Source organism: Sparus aurata, chromosome 17 (genome assembly GCF_900880675.1).
Source record: "Sparus aurata chromosome 17, fSpaAur1.1, whole genome shotgun sequence".
Classification (NCBI taxonomy): Eukaryota; Metazoa; Chordata; class Actinopteri; order Spariformes; family Sparidae; genus Sparus; species Sparus aurata.
In genome coordinates this window covers 31,281,165-31,301,182 of record NC_044203.1, presented here as the reverse complement: position 1 = coordinate 31,301,182, position 20,018 = coordinate 31,281,165, and the positions used below count along the sequence as shown (strand labels likewise).

The 20,018-nt window shown below is 40.9% G+C and overlaps 1 protein-coding gene across 1 annotated transcript; it reads left to right on the top strand.

Annotated features, from left to right (window-relative positions):
* The first annotated feature begins 977 nt into the window (after window positions 1-977).
* smg5 (SMG5 nonsense mediated mRNA decay factor) lies at window positions 978-19,033 on the top strand. The gene is made up of 22 exons (XM_030393297.1): window positions 978-1,428; window positions 1,819-1,917; window positions 3,425-3,548; window positions 4,525-4,681; window positions 5,557-5,646; window positions 5,994-6,083; window positions 7,138-7,216; window positions 7,310-7,435; window positions 8,183-8,251; window positions 9,215-9,438; window positions 10,545-10,682; window positions 11,049-11,963; window positions 12,104-12,273; window positions 12,359-12,434; window positions 12,952-13,127; window positions 14,571-14,729; window positions 14,956-15,015; window positions 15,276-15,435; window positions 15,694-15,784; window positions 15,897-15,971; window positions 16,073-16,211; window positions 17,602-19,033. Exons 1-22 carry the CDS (start codon window positions 1,364-1,366, stop codon window positions 17,683-17,685), a joined length of 3,366 nt encoding a protein of 1,121 aa, XP_030249157.1. The 5' UTR covers window positions 978-1,363; the 3' UTR covers window positions 17,686-19,033.
* Window positions 19,034-20,018: the final 985 nt, after the last annotated feature.

Here is a 20,018-nt window from a genome sequence, read left to right as displayed (position 1 = left end):
GAAAAAAGACAAGGAAAGCATGCAAATGAGGCTTACTATGCTGGGATGAGGTCACCAAATTATCCTAATAAGGATGATAAAAGGTGGCGGTTGTCCAGTAGAAGCATTTAGATCCTTAACAAAACTCTGCAGAATATTGATGGAAATATCTGATAAGAGCTCTAGTGAGACGAAATAAGTTTGTGGGATTTAATAGATTTTTGATCTGACTGTATGATTTTTAAAGTCATAATCTGATCCCATGAACATTCACCTGATTAAATCATTTGCAGGTTTGTTACTGAGAAGTGATCTAAACAACATGTTGCAGATGCAGAGTGAGTGGTGGGAGATTATAATAATGAACGGGGGACATGATAAACACAGCCTACTTTAAGGGCAGAGAATACAGAGAATTTTATAATATTTATAAATAAATTTTACATAATTGACTTGTATATACTGTGTTCTGAACGATTATCGGGTCCAATATTCAGTATTTTTCAGATTAGTGGAATCAGCATTTATTTATTTATTTAAACCTGATTTAGCCTATAAATGAAATTAGTTTGAATTATATAAGACCAAAAACTACAAAAAAACAAAGAATGGCTCATTGTGTAATCTGCAAGTAAGTAACTAAATATTAAAAATATTAAACAAATATAGTGGAGTAAAAAGTACCATATGTGTCTCCAAAATGTAGTAGAGTAGAAGTTTAATATTGCAGAAAATGGAAATATTTAAGTACCTCGAAATTGAACAATTCAGTAGGTCTGCTTGAGTAAATGTACTTAGTTACATTCTATTACTACCTGTCACACAAACAATAGAGTACCGTTATTTCAGTGTGTGTTAAATGTCTAAACAGTCTATTTTCTTCTAGTTTCTCATTTGCAGGTCCAGGGATAATGAATGTTTTCATAAAGATTTTCGCAAATGAGGGATTTGTACACGACCTGGCAACCCATGGTTCCGTCTGTGGGTACGGTCCGTATTCTCGCGATATTCAGGCGGTCACTGCCTGATAGGAATAATGGCCGCCTTCGTAGCGATGGCTGGAACGGGGAACAACACAAGAAGCATATCAGAGCGTTTTAGCTGACCAGGAAGAGCATAAATTACAGGGCACCCCCTCCTACCCGGTTTTCAGAACGGATGGGTAGAGGGGGTCTTGCCAAAGGACACAAGAAACGAAAGAGATTCGGAGGGAAAGGGAGGAAAGCTAACACTATCTTGATAGCTAGCGCTAGCTGGCTATCAACACGGTTGTCACTGCCGGGGAACAAACCCGAGTAGCCCTGACAACTGTGTGTCGGGAGGGTTGAAGGAAACGGCGACTGGACGCCGGAGCGTGGGATCAAACGACTGGCATCTCGCTAATATGAGTGGACCGGGGCAGGACAGCGAGCCAGAGGCGAAAGTCCTTCTCATCAAGCGGCTTTACAGGTAACTTGGCGAGGCCGTTTTACGTAGCTAACCAAGGTGCTAATTGGACGTTGTTGTGCTGGCTAACGTAGCGCTAGCTAATCAATGTTTGCTAACACAAGAAAGGGTCCATCTATTCTTCCACTCAGCAGCCTGTCACGACAATAAAAAGCCCGACATTGCTGCATACTTTGTCAGTGTAACATCAGATACATCTTGCTATCAGTTGGTGTAGCTCGTGTTAGCTTGTGAAATCATGATTTAGCTGCATTTGTCATTAGCGCCCTCGTTACAGTGAAATGAAACAGGAAGGATTTTGGTGGCTAGCACAGCATTTGTTCCTGACACCCCCCCCGCAATCGTCAAGACCAGTCATCGTGCTAATGCTTTGTGTTGTCAAACGCTACACAGGGCTGTGGTGGAGTCTGTGCACAAGCTGGATGTCATCATCGGCAGCAAAGCATCCTACAGGGAGGTCTTCAAGCCGGAGAACATCAGCCTTCGCAACAAGTATGTCCAGCTGTCTCAGAAGTGTGTGTGTGCGTGTGCGTGTGTGTGCGTGTGTGTGTGTGTGGGGAGGCAGGAGTGTAATTCAAACCTCACATGCTACATGTAACCTGAGTGTTATAGGAGCAGCTGTTCTGAACATAATATGAATGTTAATCAGTCATCTCAAGTTCATTCAGCTGACAATCTCACTATCATCCTACATGTGTTCATACCGCGGCATCTCTGTGAGCTTATAGACTATATTTCAGACCTGTTACCAAATTCTATTTAATAGTCACTTGATGATATCTCTAAGAAACTGCAGTTTCTGTGAAGAGGACTGACATTGTTATGCTCACACTGGTTACAAATTAACCACAAAGAGGAAGTTTGAGGGTAACGTGAGAAAGATACTTGACCATGAGTCTGAACAGACACGATACTAGAGACAGAGGAGAGACTGCCGCTGGAGCTTTGTCAACCAACATCCATCTCAAGTAATTTTCTAATTAATTGATGAATACTTTGGTAAGCGGTGACATGTGTCAGTATTTTTTCAATTAAAGATGTCAAACTATAACTTCTAACTGTAAATATTTACCACTTTCCCGTGTGACATACACTGATTATCTCCGAGTTTTGGACTGTTGGTCTGACAAACATTGACATTTACAAGTTACCTTTGACGTTTCAAGGAAATTTAAATGGGATTTTTTTTGCTGGACATTTAGTTGACCAAGCGAGTTATCTGTTAATCAAGGCAGTGATTGTCTGATGAATTAATAATGAGAACGATCATGTGTTGCATGTTTATTGACACTGCAGTACACGTGCATCTGCATCCCTGATCCCCTCTGGAAGTTTCAAAGTCATTATATTCCATTGTTGAGATTACAGGCTGACTTTACACCAAAATATCCACTTGTGTAAGAGCTGTAGTTGTAGATTATACTCATCTTGTAAAAGGGATAATTTTGCACCTCAGTGCGAGGTGAGGCTTATGTTATTGTTGAGTGTGATATTATCCTCTTTGGCATTGAAAAATAGATGAACCACGCAGAGAAGCTGCTCTTCAAAGAACAGATAATGAGAAATACTGCATGTACTTGCATAACTGCATTAACATAATCTTGTCACTGGCTGCACACAAAGTGTGGACTGAGATTTCACAATATTCTGATCAACAACTCTTGATTCTGAGTCATTTTACACGGACAGCGTGAGTCACAGAAGGGAAATGCAAGCTTATTAGTGATGCCACAACATTTCTTTTTGTTGGATTGTACAAGAATCATCAGTTGCCAACAAATGATTGTTTTCACTTTGATTAATCTGCGGATTATTTGTTCAATCTTAAAAGAAAAATGCCCACCGTTTGTATCCTGGTATGTGTTTCTGTTCTGCATAGCCCAGATTGTTCACATGAAACTAGGTTGACTCATTAGTCCACTTGTCAAACCGGTGACCCAACTACCTCCTTAACTTGTGCGTGTGTGTGTATCTGTTCTTCTTCATGTGTGTTTTTTAGGCTGAGGGAGCTTTGTGTGAAGCTGATGTTCCTCCACCCTGTCGACTATGGCCGCAAGGCTGAGGAGCTGCTCTGGAGGAAGGTTTACTACGAGGTCATCCAGGTTATCAAGACCAACAAGAAGGTAATTCACCCTGCAGCTGTGGAAAGAATCCTCTGTGCATGTGTCAGCCAAACAGTTTTTCTCTTCTTAGCTGACTTCACATCCTGGCTGCCACTTAAAGGTTAACTCTACTGTGACATCTGCTGTTTTGTGGTCACTGACACGTGACGTATCTCATAGAGTACCAAGAGTGTGCCCATGTCATGCATGGATAGTCCCAGTGAACTAAAAAAATTAAAAAAACTTTTGGCACTTTGCTCTTGTATTGGACTAACAACATTTAAATGTAGCCGTTCTTATCTGAGCTGAATTCTTTCAGAACAATGTTGACAGTTTGAGCCAGACTCATAAAATAATCCACAAAGCATGAACCTATAACATTCAGCTGCTTGTGATACATCATCACTTTTAGTCATTAGTTGCATGTCTGTTTGCTTAAAACTTGTGCAAGTTAAGAATTCCCTTCTTAATTTTGCACATCAAACTCTGTTACCAGGTCTTGGTGATAACTGCTATATGTGGAAAAACTATACAAAGAGAGAGTTGCATGAAATCTCAAGTAAAGTCACCCGAGTCAGTATCGGTTTACTCTGAAGACTGCAAGTTTCAAAATGAAAAGATAGACTTAGAGAAGAAGAAGTGAGTTCACCAGGCCTTTGTAGCTCACTCCTTATCTCTGCTTGAATTTTTGAAACAAACAAAAGTTATCACTACTGGGTGATGTAGGCATCATGTTTCAATGAGGAAAAAGAATTCAAGGTTGATAAAAAAAAAAAAAGATGATACTTCTGCTTCTAATCTCAAATTTTGTGTAGTGATTTTTTTTCTCTCTCTTTCTTATTCACTAAATATTTTGCCATTGCTTGTCATTTGTACACATGAATATTTCAGTGTGGCAGTCCTAATATAAACTTGAATTTGCTACATAGGTCCTGTATATTGTTTTTGTTCTGGTCATATCTCTAATGTCCTGGCTCCTCTTTCTCTTCCACTGCAGCACATCCACAGTCGCAGCGCGCTCGAGTGTGCGTACCGTACACACCTGATCGCCGGCGTGGGTTTCTACCAGCACCTGCTGCTCTACATCCAGTCACATTACCAGCTGGAGCTGCAGGACTGCATCGACTGGACCCACGTCACAGACCCTCTGATCGGTAAGAGCCGCGAATTCAGACACAGATGGAGAACATTCATAAACACAAGCAGCATCTAATGTCTTACTGAATGTTTGTCAGAAGGGTGTATAACAGTCAGACTTATAAAACAGACTGTCTGCTTGTCCCTACTTTAAATATGTCATTCATTACATTTTAAAATCTTGGTCACTTGGCAGTCTTTTTATTTAAAAATGTATTGATATGTCACACTGAAAAAAGCACAGGTTTGAATTATACATTCATGACGACAAAAATCTGTCTCTGCCTGCGTCTGACAAGACAGTTTGTTTATAGTTTTCCTTTTTTCTTACTTTCCTTTTACCATCTTTTCCATTCAGATTTGCTTTTCTTATGAAATGGCTGTAAATTCCCATTCACAGTGGTATTACCAGTGGTTTGACACTAGTAGATTTAACCTTTACACCAGGTGTTTGTGTCCATTTTCTGAGTTCAGTCTGTATCAGATGTTACTTTGAACTATTCAAAGCAGATGAATAAGTGGAGAGGTGCCAAGTCATACTATTAAGAGCACAGAGAAGCAGGTGGGCAGGTGCAGGATCGCCCAAGGTTGTGATATTGTGCAGCCTGTAGTCTTCCTCTCTGGTTTGATATATTCGTGTTTTTGTAGGACACCGATATACATAAATATGGGGATCCTTATCTTATTATGAGATCTAATCAATAGATAGTGTCTACTGGAGAAACCGTGCTGCGAGTTATATCTGGGTGCTGTCTGTCACATTTATTGCTTTCCTGGAATTCAAACTTGTTCATTTGTTACATAACTCCAAGTCATTTTGCTAAGTGCATCAGCTAAATGCTTGAAATGAAAAGGAGAAAAAAAAAAAGCATTGTGTAATTCTTCCCCGCAGGCCGAAAGAAACCAATGTCAGCCACCCCAAAGGAGATGGAGTGGGCACAGATGGCCTGCCATCGCTGTCTGGTCTACCTTGGAGATCTAGGTAATAACATGATAATAGAGCATTTAGAGAACACAATTACTTCATCTCTCTACCCAGCTTGTAGAGGTGTGAGACAGCATGTGCGTGTCATTCAGCGTGGGAAATTTTGGCAGAGTTATAGACTATAACTGGCAGGAGGCCGTTCGGTTTAGTTTTATGTGATACTGGGATGTTAGTATATTGATTGATCTAACATTACTAACTAGATATTACACCAGCAAGTGAAATAATGTCTTTTTTAGCCTAAGTTGATGACTTTTATTGAAGTACTTGTGGCCCAAAATATGTGGTTATATTTATTTGACAAGCTTGTTATTGGCATTAATTATTACTTTGTTCCTCTGCAGCCCGTTATCAGAATGAGCTTGCTGGAGTGGAGGCTGAGCAGCTGGCAGAAAGGTTTTACCATCAAGCCTTGTCTGTCATGCCACACGTGGGTAAGTGACAGTAACGTAACATTTTTTAATATAACACTTTGCAGTTCTCGTAGTCAGAGAGAACCTGGTGAAGTTTGTGTTGACTGGGCTGGCAGAATGGAAGGAATACTCTTGTTTCTTAAAAGCTGCAGAGATGTTTTTGCCATGGGTGATGCACTTAGTAGCCACAACACAAACAAATATGTGAAATGCCAGTAGATAGAAAAAGCAACCGAAGAACGTCACTGACAAGTATGAATTCTGTTTGTTGCCATGGAAGAACGTGATATTTAGATTGCAAATACATTTTGCGTTCAAACACGACTTTGGGGAAATGGTTCAACATTCTAGGAAACACACGTATTGGCTGTTGTGCTGACAGTTAGATCCATATCACTCACATCAGTGCGGTGATTATATAGGTAGAGCCAGCCGCCGGTTAGCTTAGCATAAAGACTGAAGGAAAAACGGTTCACATCTGTTCACAGAAAACAAATTCACCTACCAGCATGTGTGAATAACATGAGAGTTCTTGTTTGTTTAATCTGTTTTGAAAAAACTAGTTCAAAACAACAATTTGGCATTTGACAAGAGAGCTAGTTATTTTACATAATATTACTGTTACTATTGTTTTTCCTCAAGGAGATTTATACATATTAAACAAGCAAGATGTTATATATGTTTTAAAGGGTGCAAATAGTTAGAATTTGTACATTGAGCAGAACTTTATTTGTGTATTTACTCATTTATTACATTTATTTATTAGCTTTCTTTTAAATATTTTTTCACTCCTTGTTGCTATAATTTTCACAGGACACATAACGTCATCAAACTGTCAGATATTGATTCAGGTTTTCTCTGTGAAGTGTTTAAAAGAATTATATTTTGTTTAAAAGATAAAGGAGCATCAGCGTTGTTCTACTGAAATAATTTGGCTTCGAGCAATGCAACAATTTGGAATTCATCATCTTTATTTTTTCAGACTGAGCAGTGAACATTTGGTAATGTTTCTCAACATCAGGCAATTGGAAAATGAATAACTTAGAAAACTAACTATTGTCTCTTCTGTTTACAGGAATGCCTTTTAACCAGCTGGGCACACTGGCAGGGAGCAAGTTCTACAATGTTGAAGCAACCTACTACTACCTACGCTGGTGAGAAATCTTCATGTACAGTGGTGTATAATATAACTATTCACTCACAACCCAATAAGTTTAGAGTATTAACAAATATCTCACCTTTGCTAGCATCCAATCAGAGGCCCCCTTTGAGGGCGCCTATGGCAACCTGAAGCGCCTGTTTGACAAAGCTGCCAAGATGTACCACCAGGTGAAGAAGCAGGAGATGAAGAAGCTGTCTCCGTCTCGACAAAGGTGAGGAGGATTCGCAGGATTTCAGAGGGACAGAAAACTTTGTACACATGAAAATAAACGACTGCAGCCACTCAGTCTCAGAGTTCGATGGATTTTCATGATGGTTTTTCTGTACATTAGAATGATCTCGTACACAAATGAGGAAGTATTTCTGGTGGTTTTGCACAGTTTATTTATCATTAGGATTATTCAGATTACTATTGTGCATGAAGCAAATGAGATTAACAGATTCTTTTTGCCACTTGCCCGGAGAACAATGCAGCTTTGTTTCATTTACATAATGACACATTACTCGGCTGTGGTGTGTTCAGTGTGGAAACTTTTTGCAGCCGTTTGCATTGCATTATCATAAATTTTAAAAATCTGTTGTCTACATTTTGGGAAATATTTGTTTTTGTTTATCTGCCAAGAGTTAGGTAAGGTTGATACCACACATGTTAATTCAAAAGGTGCTGGTGGGCTGTTTTGTTTCCTCCTGCTTTCTGTGTTTATGTTAAGCCATCCAGCTGTTAATGTTTAGCGTACAGAAGTCAAATTGGTTTCGGTTTCTTTTTAAATATTACTCTCAGGAATGAAAATGGCAGAGCAATAGTAAAAGCATTCACTACACCACTGTGTCTAAAAATATAACATTGAATTCTCTGTGATCAAGAAAAATGCCAACATTTATTTACAAAATCTTAATAATAAATGAAAATATCTGTTATTTCCCCATTTCTAAAATGTGCTATGACTTTTTTTCTGCAGATCAAAAGACATTAAGCACCTCCTCGTGAGTTTCATGTACCTTCAGAGCCTGCTGCAGCCCAAGAACAGGTGAGTGCTTCTGCTGTCCTCCTTTTTTCCCAATGTTTTTAGCCCTGTTTGCAGGAGACCTCATGGGATTTAGAAATAACCACCATCATTTGTGTTTCTTGTGGCACATGTGCAAATTCTGTACTTTACCCTAATTTACTGACATTATCTCCTGAATCTGATGTCAAGTTTTGTGTAACACCTCCTTATAGATGCACATTTGCAGCTCATTTGAAATCAAGTTTAAAATGCTTTGTAGCTGTGCTTGAATATGACACCTTCTGTTGCTGTTGCTAACCTTCTCTGTTATCACTTTCAAACTTCAGTATAGCCTCAGTATATCTCACTGCACAGCTGGTGACTCTTGCTCAGTATTTTATGAGACGCAACCAAATCTCTCTCCAAATGACCTCTGTGTTTGGCAAAATATGATATTTGAAATGCAGGAAAATTTATACTTACATGCTTACTAACATTTAGATCACAGATGTCCTCTGCAATATTACCAATTACAAGAGTCCCCCAGTTACTAAATTCCATGTGAATAGGGTTTTAGAACCTAGTCAACAACAGCAATGAACCTTTGGTTAAGTATTTTTAAAACGTAACCATTTTTATGTTGAAACAGTCTGTTTTCATCTGTTTAATGGGGGTCAGAATCTATAGTATCTGTCCTCTTACCTGCACCAGTGATATCAAAGTCAAACATTGCCTGAGCAGATGTTTACACTTCACTAGGCAGAGTCTTCCTGCCTGTAAAACTGTTCAAACAAACTGATTTAACTACCAATATAATGTACTTGCAGTTCATGAGCAAATATAAAGGACAGGGAAAACGAGCATATCATGAAACCTGGTCATCCTCCTTGTACACCTGATCCCCTACAGTGCTGTTCTTGAAGTATTGATTGTTTTACCTTGTATTTTTATTGCGTCCTTCATATTAATAATGTTGCCTTCCCTCCTCTGTCCGTCCGTCTGTAGTCTGATGGAGACGGAGCTGACGTCACTCTGCCAGTCGGTGCTGGAGGATTTCAACCTGGTGCTGTTTTACCTGCCACCGCCGACACATGGCGGCGCTCACCACTCCCCCAGCGAGGAAGAGGAGGAGCAGCACGCGGACAGCTCCTGCCCTGTGCTGCCCGACACGCTCGTCTTCAAGATGGTGGTCACTTGTCTGATGGTGGTGCACAGCCTGAAGAGGGGAGGTTAGTGAACCAAGGATAACTTTTTTATATTCTTCTTAAAAATTCCATTCAGTATCTTCAGAAGGCCTAATCAAATGAGGATTAGAATAATTAGCAGAAGAGGAAGAAGATACCAGCCAGACTTGATTTTATTTTTTGTGAAGCTCTGCAGTTAACTAGCCAAACGCTCACACGACTCTCTCCAAAACACCCACTAAAGTTTTCATGTTTTTTGCCATCACGAGAGAATCTGTGATGGACTGACTCCCAAACAGAAGTTTGGACAAAAACTTGAAATTTAAAAATATAAACTGAAGAAACACATCTCAACATAAATGTTGATATTTGAAGACTTAAAACATCTGATAATGACATATTGGTAGATATTTTCACACAACCATAACAAACACTTTAAATAAGTAGTTTTAACAACTTAATTAAATGAAATGTTGTTTGCAGGACATTTGAAAATTGAAGAAATTCTACTTTCTGGTGAACACTATACAACTATAGAATGGTGACCCTGTTTCAAAACATATGTCTTGTCATTAACAACAATATTACAATACATGTCAGCATATTAATGAAAAATACAATAAATGTGCCAGAGGTAGCCAAGAGGCCAATTTTCATCTGTAGTTTCCTGCCAGGTGTAAAGTTGGCAACCTAAAATCAAGAAACAATTTTAAAACACAACCATGATGGCAAAGGCATATAGATACAGTGACAGACAGTAAAAGACATGGGCAGCAGTAAAAGCAGATCATATTACAGAGCAACAAAATAAAGACAAACAGTGCAAACACAAGCAAACACAAGAAGGCACAGACATGACATGTTAGTAGTTACAGAACAGCTTTGCAAAAACAGACATACGGAGAGACTGATTTAAGAAACAGTATGAACAAATATGCAAATAGCCGATATTTTCTGATATATTCGCCTAATCTATTTTTTCGTCTTGCTCTAATGTTTATCTGTACATTTATTGATATGAACCGCTCTGGAAAAATGCTCTCTTTTGGCAATGATTGTTACCAGGACATTTATTGGTATACAACAGGAGAAGTACACATTCCATATAAATTAATATTTTGGACTAACGCATTTTTCTTTTGTGTCTTCAGGTTCAAAGCAGTACAGTGCATCCATAGCTTTTACTCTGGCGCTCTTCTCCCATCTGGTCAACCACGTCAACATCCGGCTGCAGGCTGAACTGGAAGAAGCGGAGAGCCAGGTGCCTCCACTTCACACTGACGCCACAGGTGAGAGAGGAAACCCGTATAAGGAGAGGGGGGGGGAAAATAGTCACTGCAGTTTGGGAAGTCTTCCAGCCAGTATCACGCACATAGATCAATTCTTACTCAGTGTATCCTATCAGCAATATCCTAGAGGATTAAAGTTAGGGCTGCTTTTTGTGCTTTAAAATGTTTTCTTTTTGTAGAGCTACAGAAGTGTTTGAAGGTTTTACAAGTCGAGAGTAATTTTAAAGTTGAACACATTTATTCACTCCTTCTGATCTGCTCATTTTAGAATATCCCAGTGGAGAACGTTTGTTTTGTAAAGTAAAATCTGTATTTTGAAAATTGGATGAAGACAAAAACTTAGTGAGTGTTTCTTCTTTTATCTAGATGACCTGGAGTTGAGGGATTTGTCGGCTCCACCGGCAGATCGCGCTGACGAGAAGCCTCTACAGAATGGCTCCCTGGAGCAAGAAGACGAGGAGGAGGAGAAAGATGAAGATGGCTGCGAGAGGGTGGCTGCCAAAAAGCATAGCGTGGAAGAACAGCGCAAATTGGAGGAAGAGAAGCAGAGACAGAAGAAGAAGTACACCCGCTTGTCTAGACTCCGCCGACGCCGCTGTGCCCGCAAGGACGCTCGAGGTGAGGATGAGAGCGACCTGAGCGAAGGCTTCGAGAGCGAAGAGGACGAAGATGACGATGACGAGAGGAGGGGGCACACTGAGTCAACAGGTGGCACCACAGCAGGAACCCCGCCCAATCCTCCACCTATCAGGAAGGAGACCAAGAGAGACCACCTGGGCGAGGAGGGCAGCTGGGGGAGTGGCTCAGAGGAAGAGGAGGAGGAAGGAGGGACGGCATTCGATGTGGAGACCGACTCGGACATGAACAGCCAGGAGTCTCGCTCAGACCTGGAAGACATCGAGGACACGGAAAACTCAGACAACTTGGAGGGTCAGGCGAGGGAGCACCAGGACGAAGAGGAAGATGAAGACCAACCCAAGGAAGAAGGAGGCGACAGGGATGGTGACACGCCTCCGACCACTAACGGACCTCTCATGCCTGCCGACTCCAGCATCAGCAGTAACCTCCAGGCCATGTCCTCACAACTCTTCCAGGCAAAACGCTGCTTCCGCCTGGCGCCAACTTTCAGCAACATGTTGTTGAGGCCTCAAGCCTCGTCTACTTCGGGCATTCCCACCCCAACTGACGCCTCTGCTCCCCCCTCCCAAGAGACGCCGCCACCTCCTGGGGATTCACCCTGCGATATTAACCCCGGTACTGCCAACGGAACCAATGAAAATGGTAATGTGCTTAGAGCATCAATGTCACATATAATCTATAATAGTCTGTTTTTGTGTCATCTGTTCAGTGGATTTACAAAGAACTCCTAGTAATGTATAGTTGAAGTTAAACTCTTCCATTCTTTGTGTCCCCTCTTTTAGATTTGGACTCTGATTCAGAGGGCAGCCAACACAGCACTCAATCCGTACACAGCGAGAAAACCCTCCTAGAGAAGCTGGAGATTCTGACCAATCAGGGGTTGATCCAGGTGGTGAAGGTGTTTATTGATTGGCTAAGGACAAACACCGACATTATCCTCATGTGTGCTCAGGTGAGGGGGAAGATTATACTACTTTTCCTGTGAAACATTGACATTTTAGGCCTGTATCTAACAGACCGGCGCTCTCTCTCTGCAGAGCTCTCAAAGCCTGTGGAACCGACTGTCTGTGCTGCTCAACCTGCTACCAGATGGCAGCAAGATGCTCGAGGCTGGTGAGTTAGTGATAGACTGAGCCGCATAGATATTTATACTCCTGTGTAGCTCAGGAGGCACAGGATGTTAGTGTCTTGGTTTTTGTTCCCACTGGGAATACTAAAATGTCCTTTGACACACTTGACTAGATTTCTCCCATCTGACTCTGCAAGAAATATGTTCCTCCTTTCAATGAGTGCTCAAAGAACTCCCCTTAATTGTATTTTTATCATTAGCAATACTATTATTTGGTCTAATATGCATTATTTTTCATCCATGCTGTTAAATGTTATAATTATCAACATGCACTTTTCCATCTCAATAGGTATTTTTTTTATCGATAAAGTTGATTTGGTCCGTATCTCCGAGCTCTGATCTCATCTCTGTACTGCGTGCACTCACTTAACAAACAGTGCCAACACTCAGCTCTCCCGCTGAATATTTCTCTTCCCGTGTGACTTTTAGTCACTAATGTCTGAGCTCTGAGTCTACTGCTCATTTATTTATTTATTTATCTATCCATGTGTGTTACTGCAGAGCTCGGTCTGAACGCAGAGGTGACAGAACTGTTAAATGAGTGCGAGCAGCCCGGGTTGGTCCAGAGTCTGCTGCTGCCTGAGGATCTGGCTCTGCGGCACCTGCCTGCTCTCAGCGTAGCACACCGGCGCCTTGATTTCACTCGCCGCAACCCCTCCCTCAGCTCCCTACAGGAGGTACACACTCACACTCATACACACTCACACACAAGATTCCGCTTTTACACATTCAATTTTGTTAAACACTAGAAACACAAAAGGCATCAGTTCCACCATGTGTGTTACCAGTCTGTTATTGTAGAATCATGACACAGGATTTTGCAAGTTGTGTTGCCTCTTTTTATACCAGTAGGTCTGCCAATATCAACACAATATGTTCATTGTTAACAAAACTATTTTAAGTGTACAATGTCTTTGTTATTACGGAAATTTCAGGAGAACTTTTACACAGAATCCAAAACTATTTTACTTCTAACTAATCTTCACTTCTTCTGCTGATTCTGTTTTCCTTATGTAATAGTTATCTAAAGTATTGGTTTGACTTCACAAGCAACTCTATGCATAAAAATACATAAAATGTAGTAAGCTTGTATGAAAAGGTGGCCTCACACATGATGGGGGGCCTCCTTTAGCCTGTGGTGTTCTCCACCTGACACGTATCCTTGGAATTGTTAGTGTTGATGTCCATCACGCCTGGGTTTAATAAGCTGTGATGGCTCTCTCTCCACTAATGAAGAAAACAACCTGCAGTTAATTGATAATGAAAATAATCCATCTAGGATTTAAGTTTCAATTTAATCATCGTTATACAACCAGAATTGTACAACAAAATGATATTTGTATCACCTCAATGCTTCTCACAAAAGACTAAATAATATAAATGGAGGAATAAATCATGAAAAGGAAACTATATCAGGTAGACAGTGGGAAATTAATTAACAAAGACTTCAGTGATAAATTAAAAGCCATCTGCAGATAAACTGATCAAGAAAATGTAGAAGCCCAAAATCAACTCAAGTTTTTGTTTCAGATTTTGCTGACAAATCATACGGTTCTTCACTATCTGCAGTGTTAAAATGTGTACTAATCGGCATGTCACTATGTCCAAGTGCTTGGAGAAGGGAAGGGCCCTCTTTGTTTGTCAGTAACAATACAACCCACAAAGACTAACATTAACATATTATCATTTCACAAAGTTAATGTGGTAAACCGTTGCTTCTAAACATCACATTTACATCAGCATTTATTTATTTATTTCCCCATCAACTCCTTAAGGAGAAATATCTGCCTGTTTAGCAGCTAAATGCTCCTCTCCACAAGCCTGATCACTGTGTCTGCCTGCTGTTTGGTGTTTGGCAGATAGTAAAGTGCTAAACCAAAACTGTTGAGCTGCAAAATGTAAAACTAAAACGAGCAGTTGAAAGATGGTAAAAAACTTTTGTAGCACTGAGATTTGCATAGTCAGCTGATGATTCTCTGTGGGATTGAGACCAACAACATGTAGACAGACACACAGATACCAAAGGTTCTCTGAAGCTGATTTATCTTGTGTAATATTTTATAATCAACATGCACAATATAAACGCTTTAAAAACATTCTTTCTTTCTCTTTTCTCGTAGTGTGTGGTGCGAGTGTGTTGCATTCGCAGTTTTGGCCACTTCCTAACAAAACTCCAGGGCAACGTGCTGCACTTCAACCCGGAGGCGGGCATATTCACCAGCATCAGCCAGACCGAAGAGGACAATCTAGTGCAGCAGGCCAAGGCCCAGTTCCGAATGGTGAGTGACACGTGAACAGTGACCAGAAGAACCACTGGGTGGCGCCATTCTGTCAAAAGTCATTGTTCAGTGTGCCATTTATACAGTGAAACTGGTTTGGTTTCATAACTGTTGACCTAAATAAATGAGAAGAATATTTGTTTAATTATTGAAACAAAATGGTTTTTACTTGTGAGCAAGGCAGCTGTTCCATTTAATGTCGACTCTCTCGTTATCTTTTTTCCAGGCCGAGGAGGAAGCTCGTCGAAATCGCTTAATGAGGGACATGGCCCAGCTTCGTCTTCAGGTTCTTATCATTGCTCTGTCCACTGACTGTTCAGCCTGTCTGTTTTCCTGGATGTGACACAGGATAGATGTTTGCTCAGAGACGTATGAGTCAGTTGGTATTAACAAGAACCTGCCAGATCAACACTCACTAAAATCATCTGACAAACTCAGGAACCTGAAGCTAGTCATAGTTCTGTAATTACAATCACAGGCACATACACATCTAACCTTAATGCCCATCATCAGTTGTTTGGTCTCACTGTCTGTCTTCGCTTGCAGTTGGAGGTGTCGCAGCTAGAGGGCAGCCTCCAGCAGCCCAAGGCCCAGTCGTCCATGTCTCCCTACCTGGTGCCAGACACAGCTGCTCTCTGCCAGCATCTGAACATCATCCGGCAGCTGGCCGGCAGCGGCTGCTTCATCATCATCATCCCACGGACAGGTCAGTGCACAGCCTCATCCTCTCTCTGATGACAAAATGTACCAACGTGCTGTCCAGGGCAGTAAAACTGAATAGCAGCACAGAGAAAGTAAGTCATATGACGCCAAATGTAAAAAGAATTGACATGAAATCATAATATTAAACCAAAATAGTCAAACTTGAGCTTCTGTCTTTTCACGCAGTCTGTTTCTGAGTCAGTCTTTTTGATGGAGGGACTGTTTGCTCAAGTACTTAACTTGTTCTGCTTCTGTGTTTTAGTGATTGATGGACTTGACAGGTTGAAGAAGGAAATTGCTGGTGCGAGGGACGGCATCCGCTTCCTGGAGTCTGAATTTCGCAAAGGCAACCGGTGGGTGTAATATATATATGATGACTGATGGAGCTTCCCTCTGCACTTCTGTCCAAGAATATGTTGAACACAAACCTTTTTCTGAAATATTCTGTATCGTATCCTTCTCTAGGTACATACGCTGCCAGAAGGAGTCGGGTCGGAGTTTTGAAAGAGATAAGCTCAAACGTCAGGACATCGACGCCTGGTAAACCTGGCTCACTTTCTACACTTACCTCTAGATGGTTTTCGAGCATGCTCATTGGATGAGACTTCTGTTTTGATTGTTCCTCTTGTTTTAATGTCTAGGCATTTATACAAGATGGTGGACAGCTGTCGTCAGCTAACTGTCTCCCAGAGCAACGGAGATGAAGACACAGCCGGGATGGTGACCATTCTTACCGGCCATCAAGTGGAAGAACTGTGCACTCAGTCAGCAGCAATGAAGGTCGGTCACTCGGATTACAGTTTTTGCTCTATTTTTGAACCAGTGCACTCGTCACTGGACTGTGTCTAAACTGCTCTGTCCTTCAGATAATGCTCATTTTCTCAGAAGATATAAGATATCTTTGTTTTTTTTGCCTTCTTGCCAACAAAAACTATCTGTCCGTGTTGTCACTTGTCACTTGTTTGTGGGGCTTACAGTAATCGTATGTCAAAATGTTTACACCAAGAAGCACTCAACCACATGCCAGTGTAGCTCATGTGACGTTTGCAAAACTATCAGGCTTCACGGGTCAGTGCATGATCTGACCACTCCCCCTCTTCGCCTCTTTAAAAAAAATGTACATTAAAATCCAGTGAAGGCAAACATGATTTACAAGTAACTTGAATTAAATTAAAAGATATAAATGACATTCAATTTGACATAAAATATATATACAGACTTTGATTGTGACAAATGAGGTGCTGGATCCAATCAAATAGCATTCCCAGTCTAGGGGGTCCCGGTTAGTTTCTGGCAGGATCCAGCAAAAATTAAGCTGTGCTGTCATAAAAGAGGGTGAGAAGTGCTTCATCTTTTCAAAAGGAATAACAGCAGAAACATTCAGAGAAACTCTCCTTGATGGCAGTAGTATTGTTTGCACTAGTTGTACACACAAAAAGTGATGGAAGTGAGGTTTGTAGTTTCATAAAGAAGGAGAATGTGTCAGATGTCAAGGTCTAATGTCCAAACGTTGTGAGGGAAGGGTTTTAAAGTTCCCAGGAAGTGGCGAGCAGAGTACTGACCACAGTTATAAGCAGTTAATGGTTACTTGTTACTGTCCGTCAGGAAACTCTATAAATCTCAGTTCAGGCAGAGAGACGTGGAAGGACAGCAGAGGGGAGAACTGAAAGTATTTCTTCCTAAAATATGATTCATTTTTAACTACAGTGAGGTCTGTTACCCAAAAAAGCTTCGCAGTAAGCTCCTAAGAAATCTAAAAAGTGTTTCATTGGACAGCATCTATTCTGAGTGCTGGGTGAGTCATCAACATTTTAGAAGTATTTTCCAGGAAATGGCAAACCCCAAATTACCTTTTAAGAATACATGCATAAAACTTTTCAATGTCGGGCCTGCCACTTGTGTAGAGATGATGGTTTGATTAATGAAAAACTTCTATTTTGATTTCACGGGAAATTAAAGATGCTAAAAACAACACTTTGATTAAAGCACACAGACATGTTCTGTAGATTTTCATGAGATTTGACAGAAGTTTTGAATCTTCTTTCTTATCAATAGAGGTGTGTTAGAAAAACATTTGCATTGGCAGTGATGCCTAAAACACATTTGAGGACAAGCTTCCTACCTTGTATGTTTTGTATTTATTTGCATATCTGTGTCTGTTTCAACTCAGGCGGCGATCCAGGCGGCGGGCTCGGCGGGCATGGAGCTGAAGAACATCGTGGAGTTCTACCGGCAGTGGAAGGAGATTGGCTGAGAGGTCAAACGGGGGCAGCTGTCGGCGCTGCGAACAGCTGATCGATCACAACACTCGCTCCCTCTCTCTCTCTCCCACTCTTTTGCTCTGTGTGTATCTGCGTCTCCAAAGGCAAAAACCAACTCAAAAGAAAGCTGAATCGTAGGAAAGGAGTTAAAGCTCAGAGGGGTGGAAAAGTTAAAAACAGAGGAGTAAAAAAATAAAAAGAGAAATGCGGGGGCGAAACGGCGCTCTAAGAAACAGCAGATATCCCACCTCCAACTCCCATTCCTTAAACATAAAGAGTGACCCCTAGTGGTCGGGGTGCGGAGACGGTGGGGGAACGCTACACAACATTTAAGTGCCCCTGGTTCACACCCTAACCAGGAATACACTGTATATGTTAGCAAACGAGTACATACGTGTCGAGAGAGAAACCGCGCACACACACACACACACACATAAACACACTCATGCTCAGATGAATCCATATAGATATTTAGAGCAGTGGTTTGGATTTCTGTTCCCTCCTCCCTTTTCCCTTCAGTCTGTATTCGAGAAACAGGGTTAAGAATGTGCGAGTCCGGTAGGCGGTTTTGGAAAGCCGAGGGTGCATGACGACAACTTTAAGATGGAGAGAACCTCCGTCCACCTGACACCCGAGGCTCAAAACAAACCAGGCGTCTCATAGCTCATAGGCCTCTAGGAAAGGTTGAGGAAGAAAAATGTACACATCTCCAGAATCGGTTTCTTTCCTCTGTGGCTTTTTTTAAACATTTTTATTTTGTTTTTGTTTTTTCCTTATTTGCAGTGTACTTTTGTGACCAGTGACTTATGTATTGTGCTATCTCTGTATGAGAAAAAAGAAGAGGAAAAAAAAACAAAACACGACAGGTGTTGCCCTGTTTGAAAGTTTTAATTTGGATTTTATTTTTGTACCCAAATGATGTTTATTTTGCTTTTTTTGTAAGCTAAATCTGAATGATATGAAAGAATGTTAAGGGAAAGGGAAGGGTTTGTTGTCGTGTGTTGATCCACTGAACAAGTCCTGCAGTTCTGAATATTAAAAAAAAAAAAAAGTATAATCCCGAATTTATTTAACAAGGTGTCGTGTCAGAGAGAGGAGGGAGGTAGAAGCTGACGAGCCTCGTGTTGTATCTCATCACAGAGGAGGCTCAGAAGAGAAGGGGGGCCAGCTGACTTTCCCAGAGGAATGTGGGTTGTGTTTGGGCCCCTGTAAACTCCTACAATGTGTCCCGTCTACATCACCATTACCATAGTGACTGTCCCATCTTGCACAGTGCAAAAGAAAACAAGTATATGTGTGTGGCCATGCATTGAACAATAAAAAGAAACTCGTATGACATGATGACTTTTGTCTTCTTACTAGTCCTCTATTCCAAGTTTGTGAATTGAAGACATTGAGTCTTTTGTAAAAGTTTTTGGAAATAGACACAAAAGACCTGTGTCATTAAAGGTGCTTGGACTGATACGTTTTCTTGAAGTTATCCTATCTTTTTTATTTAAGGATACTGCGGGGATTTTTCATTGTTTATTGGTTCTGACCGTTGTAAACAAAAGTTGACAATGGTGAAACAATGTAAACTTTGCAAAGCGTTTTTTTTTTTTTCCTCAAGCCGTGATTCCTTAATTCATCTTCTAAATGATCATCTCGTTTTCTTATGTAGGTCATAAAGAGACAGTAGCATCAAAATGAGACTGTTTCATAACCAGTTTAACTTTAATAGGCTACATTCTGCTGTCTGCACGTGTCCGTCGCTGTAACACAGGAGCACAGTTGAGTTGTGTTCAGACTTTGAAGCCTGTCTCTCTTTTTTAATTGTTGACTGTTAGCTGTAATATGCAGGACCACAAGAACAATGTATTAATCAATTAGAGCCTCTGATTTGTTGTATAATTTCTATCAGCAGAAATTGAAGGTAATACTCATATTTCCTTGGTGTACGCTAGAATGAGCCTTTTATATTGTACAGTAGCCCAGAGTGGACAAACTAAACAGTGTCTCTGGGGGAGGCCTTTTACATTTTTACATGTTTCGAAAGAGGATTTTGTTGGTTAAACTTCACTGCTAATGCCACTAAATCCTACACTTTGGACCCATAAATGAGCATTGCTAGTACTCCAACTGAACTTCTTTGGCTGGTGTTTCGTCGTCTAAACTGTGCCGACCCTTCTATGTTCGATTTAAAAAAATAACCCTGATGATGTCATCTCGAGTCTAAATGTTTTTTATCAGAAAGTGTGTTTTACCGAAAGGAGGTGTGGCGTTTGAATGAGCCTAGCCATGTAGCATCTGACAGAAGATGCCATTGCACTACGGGAAATGTAGGATT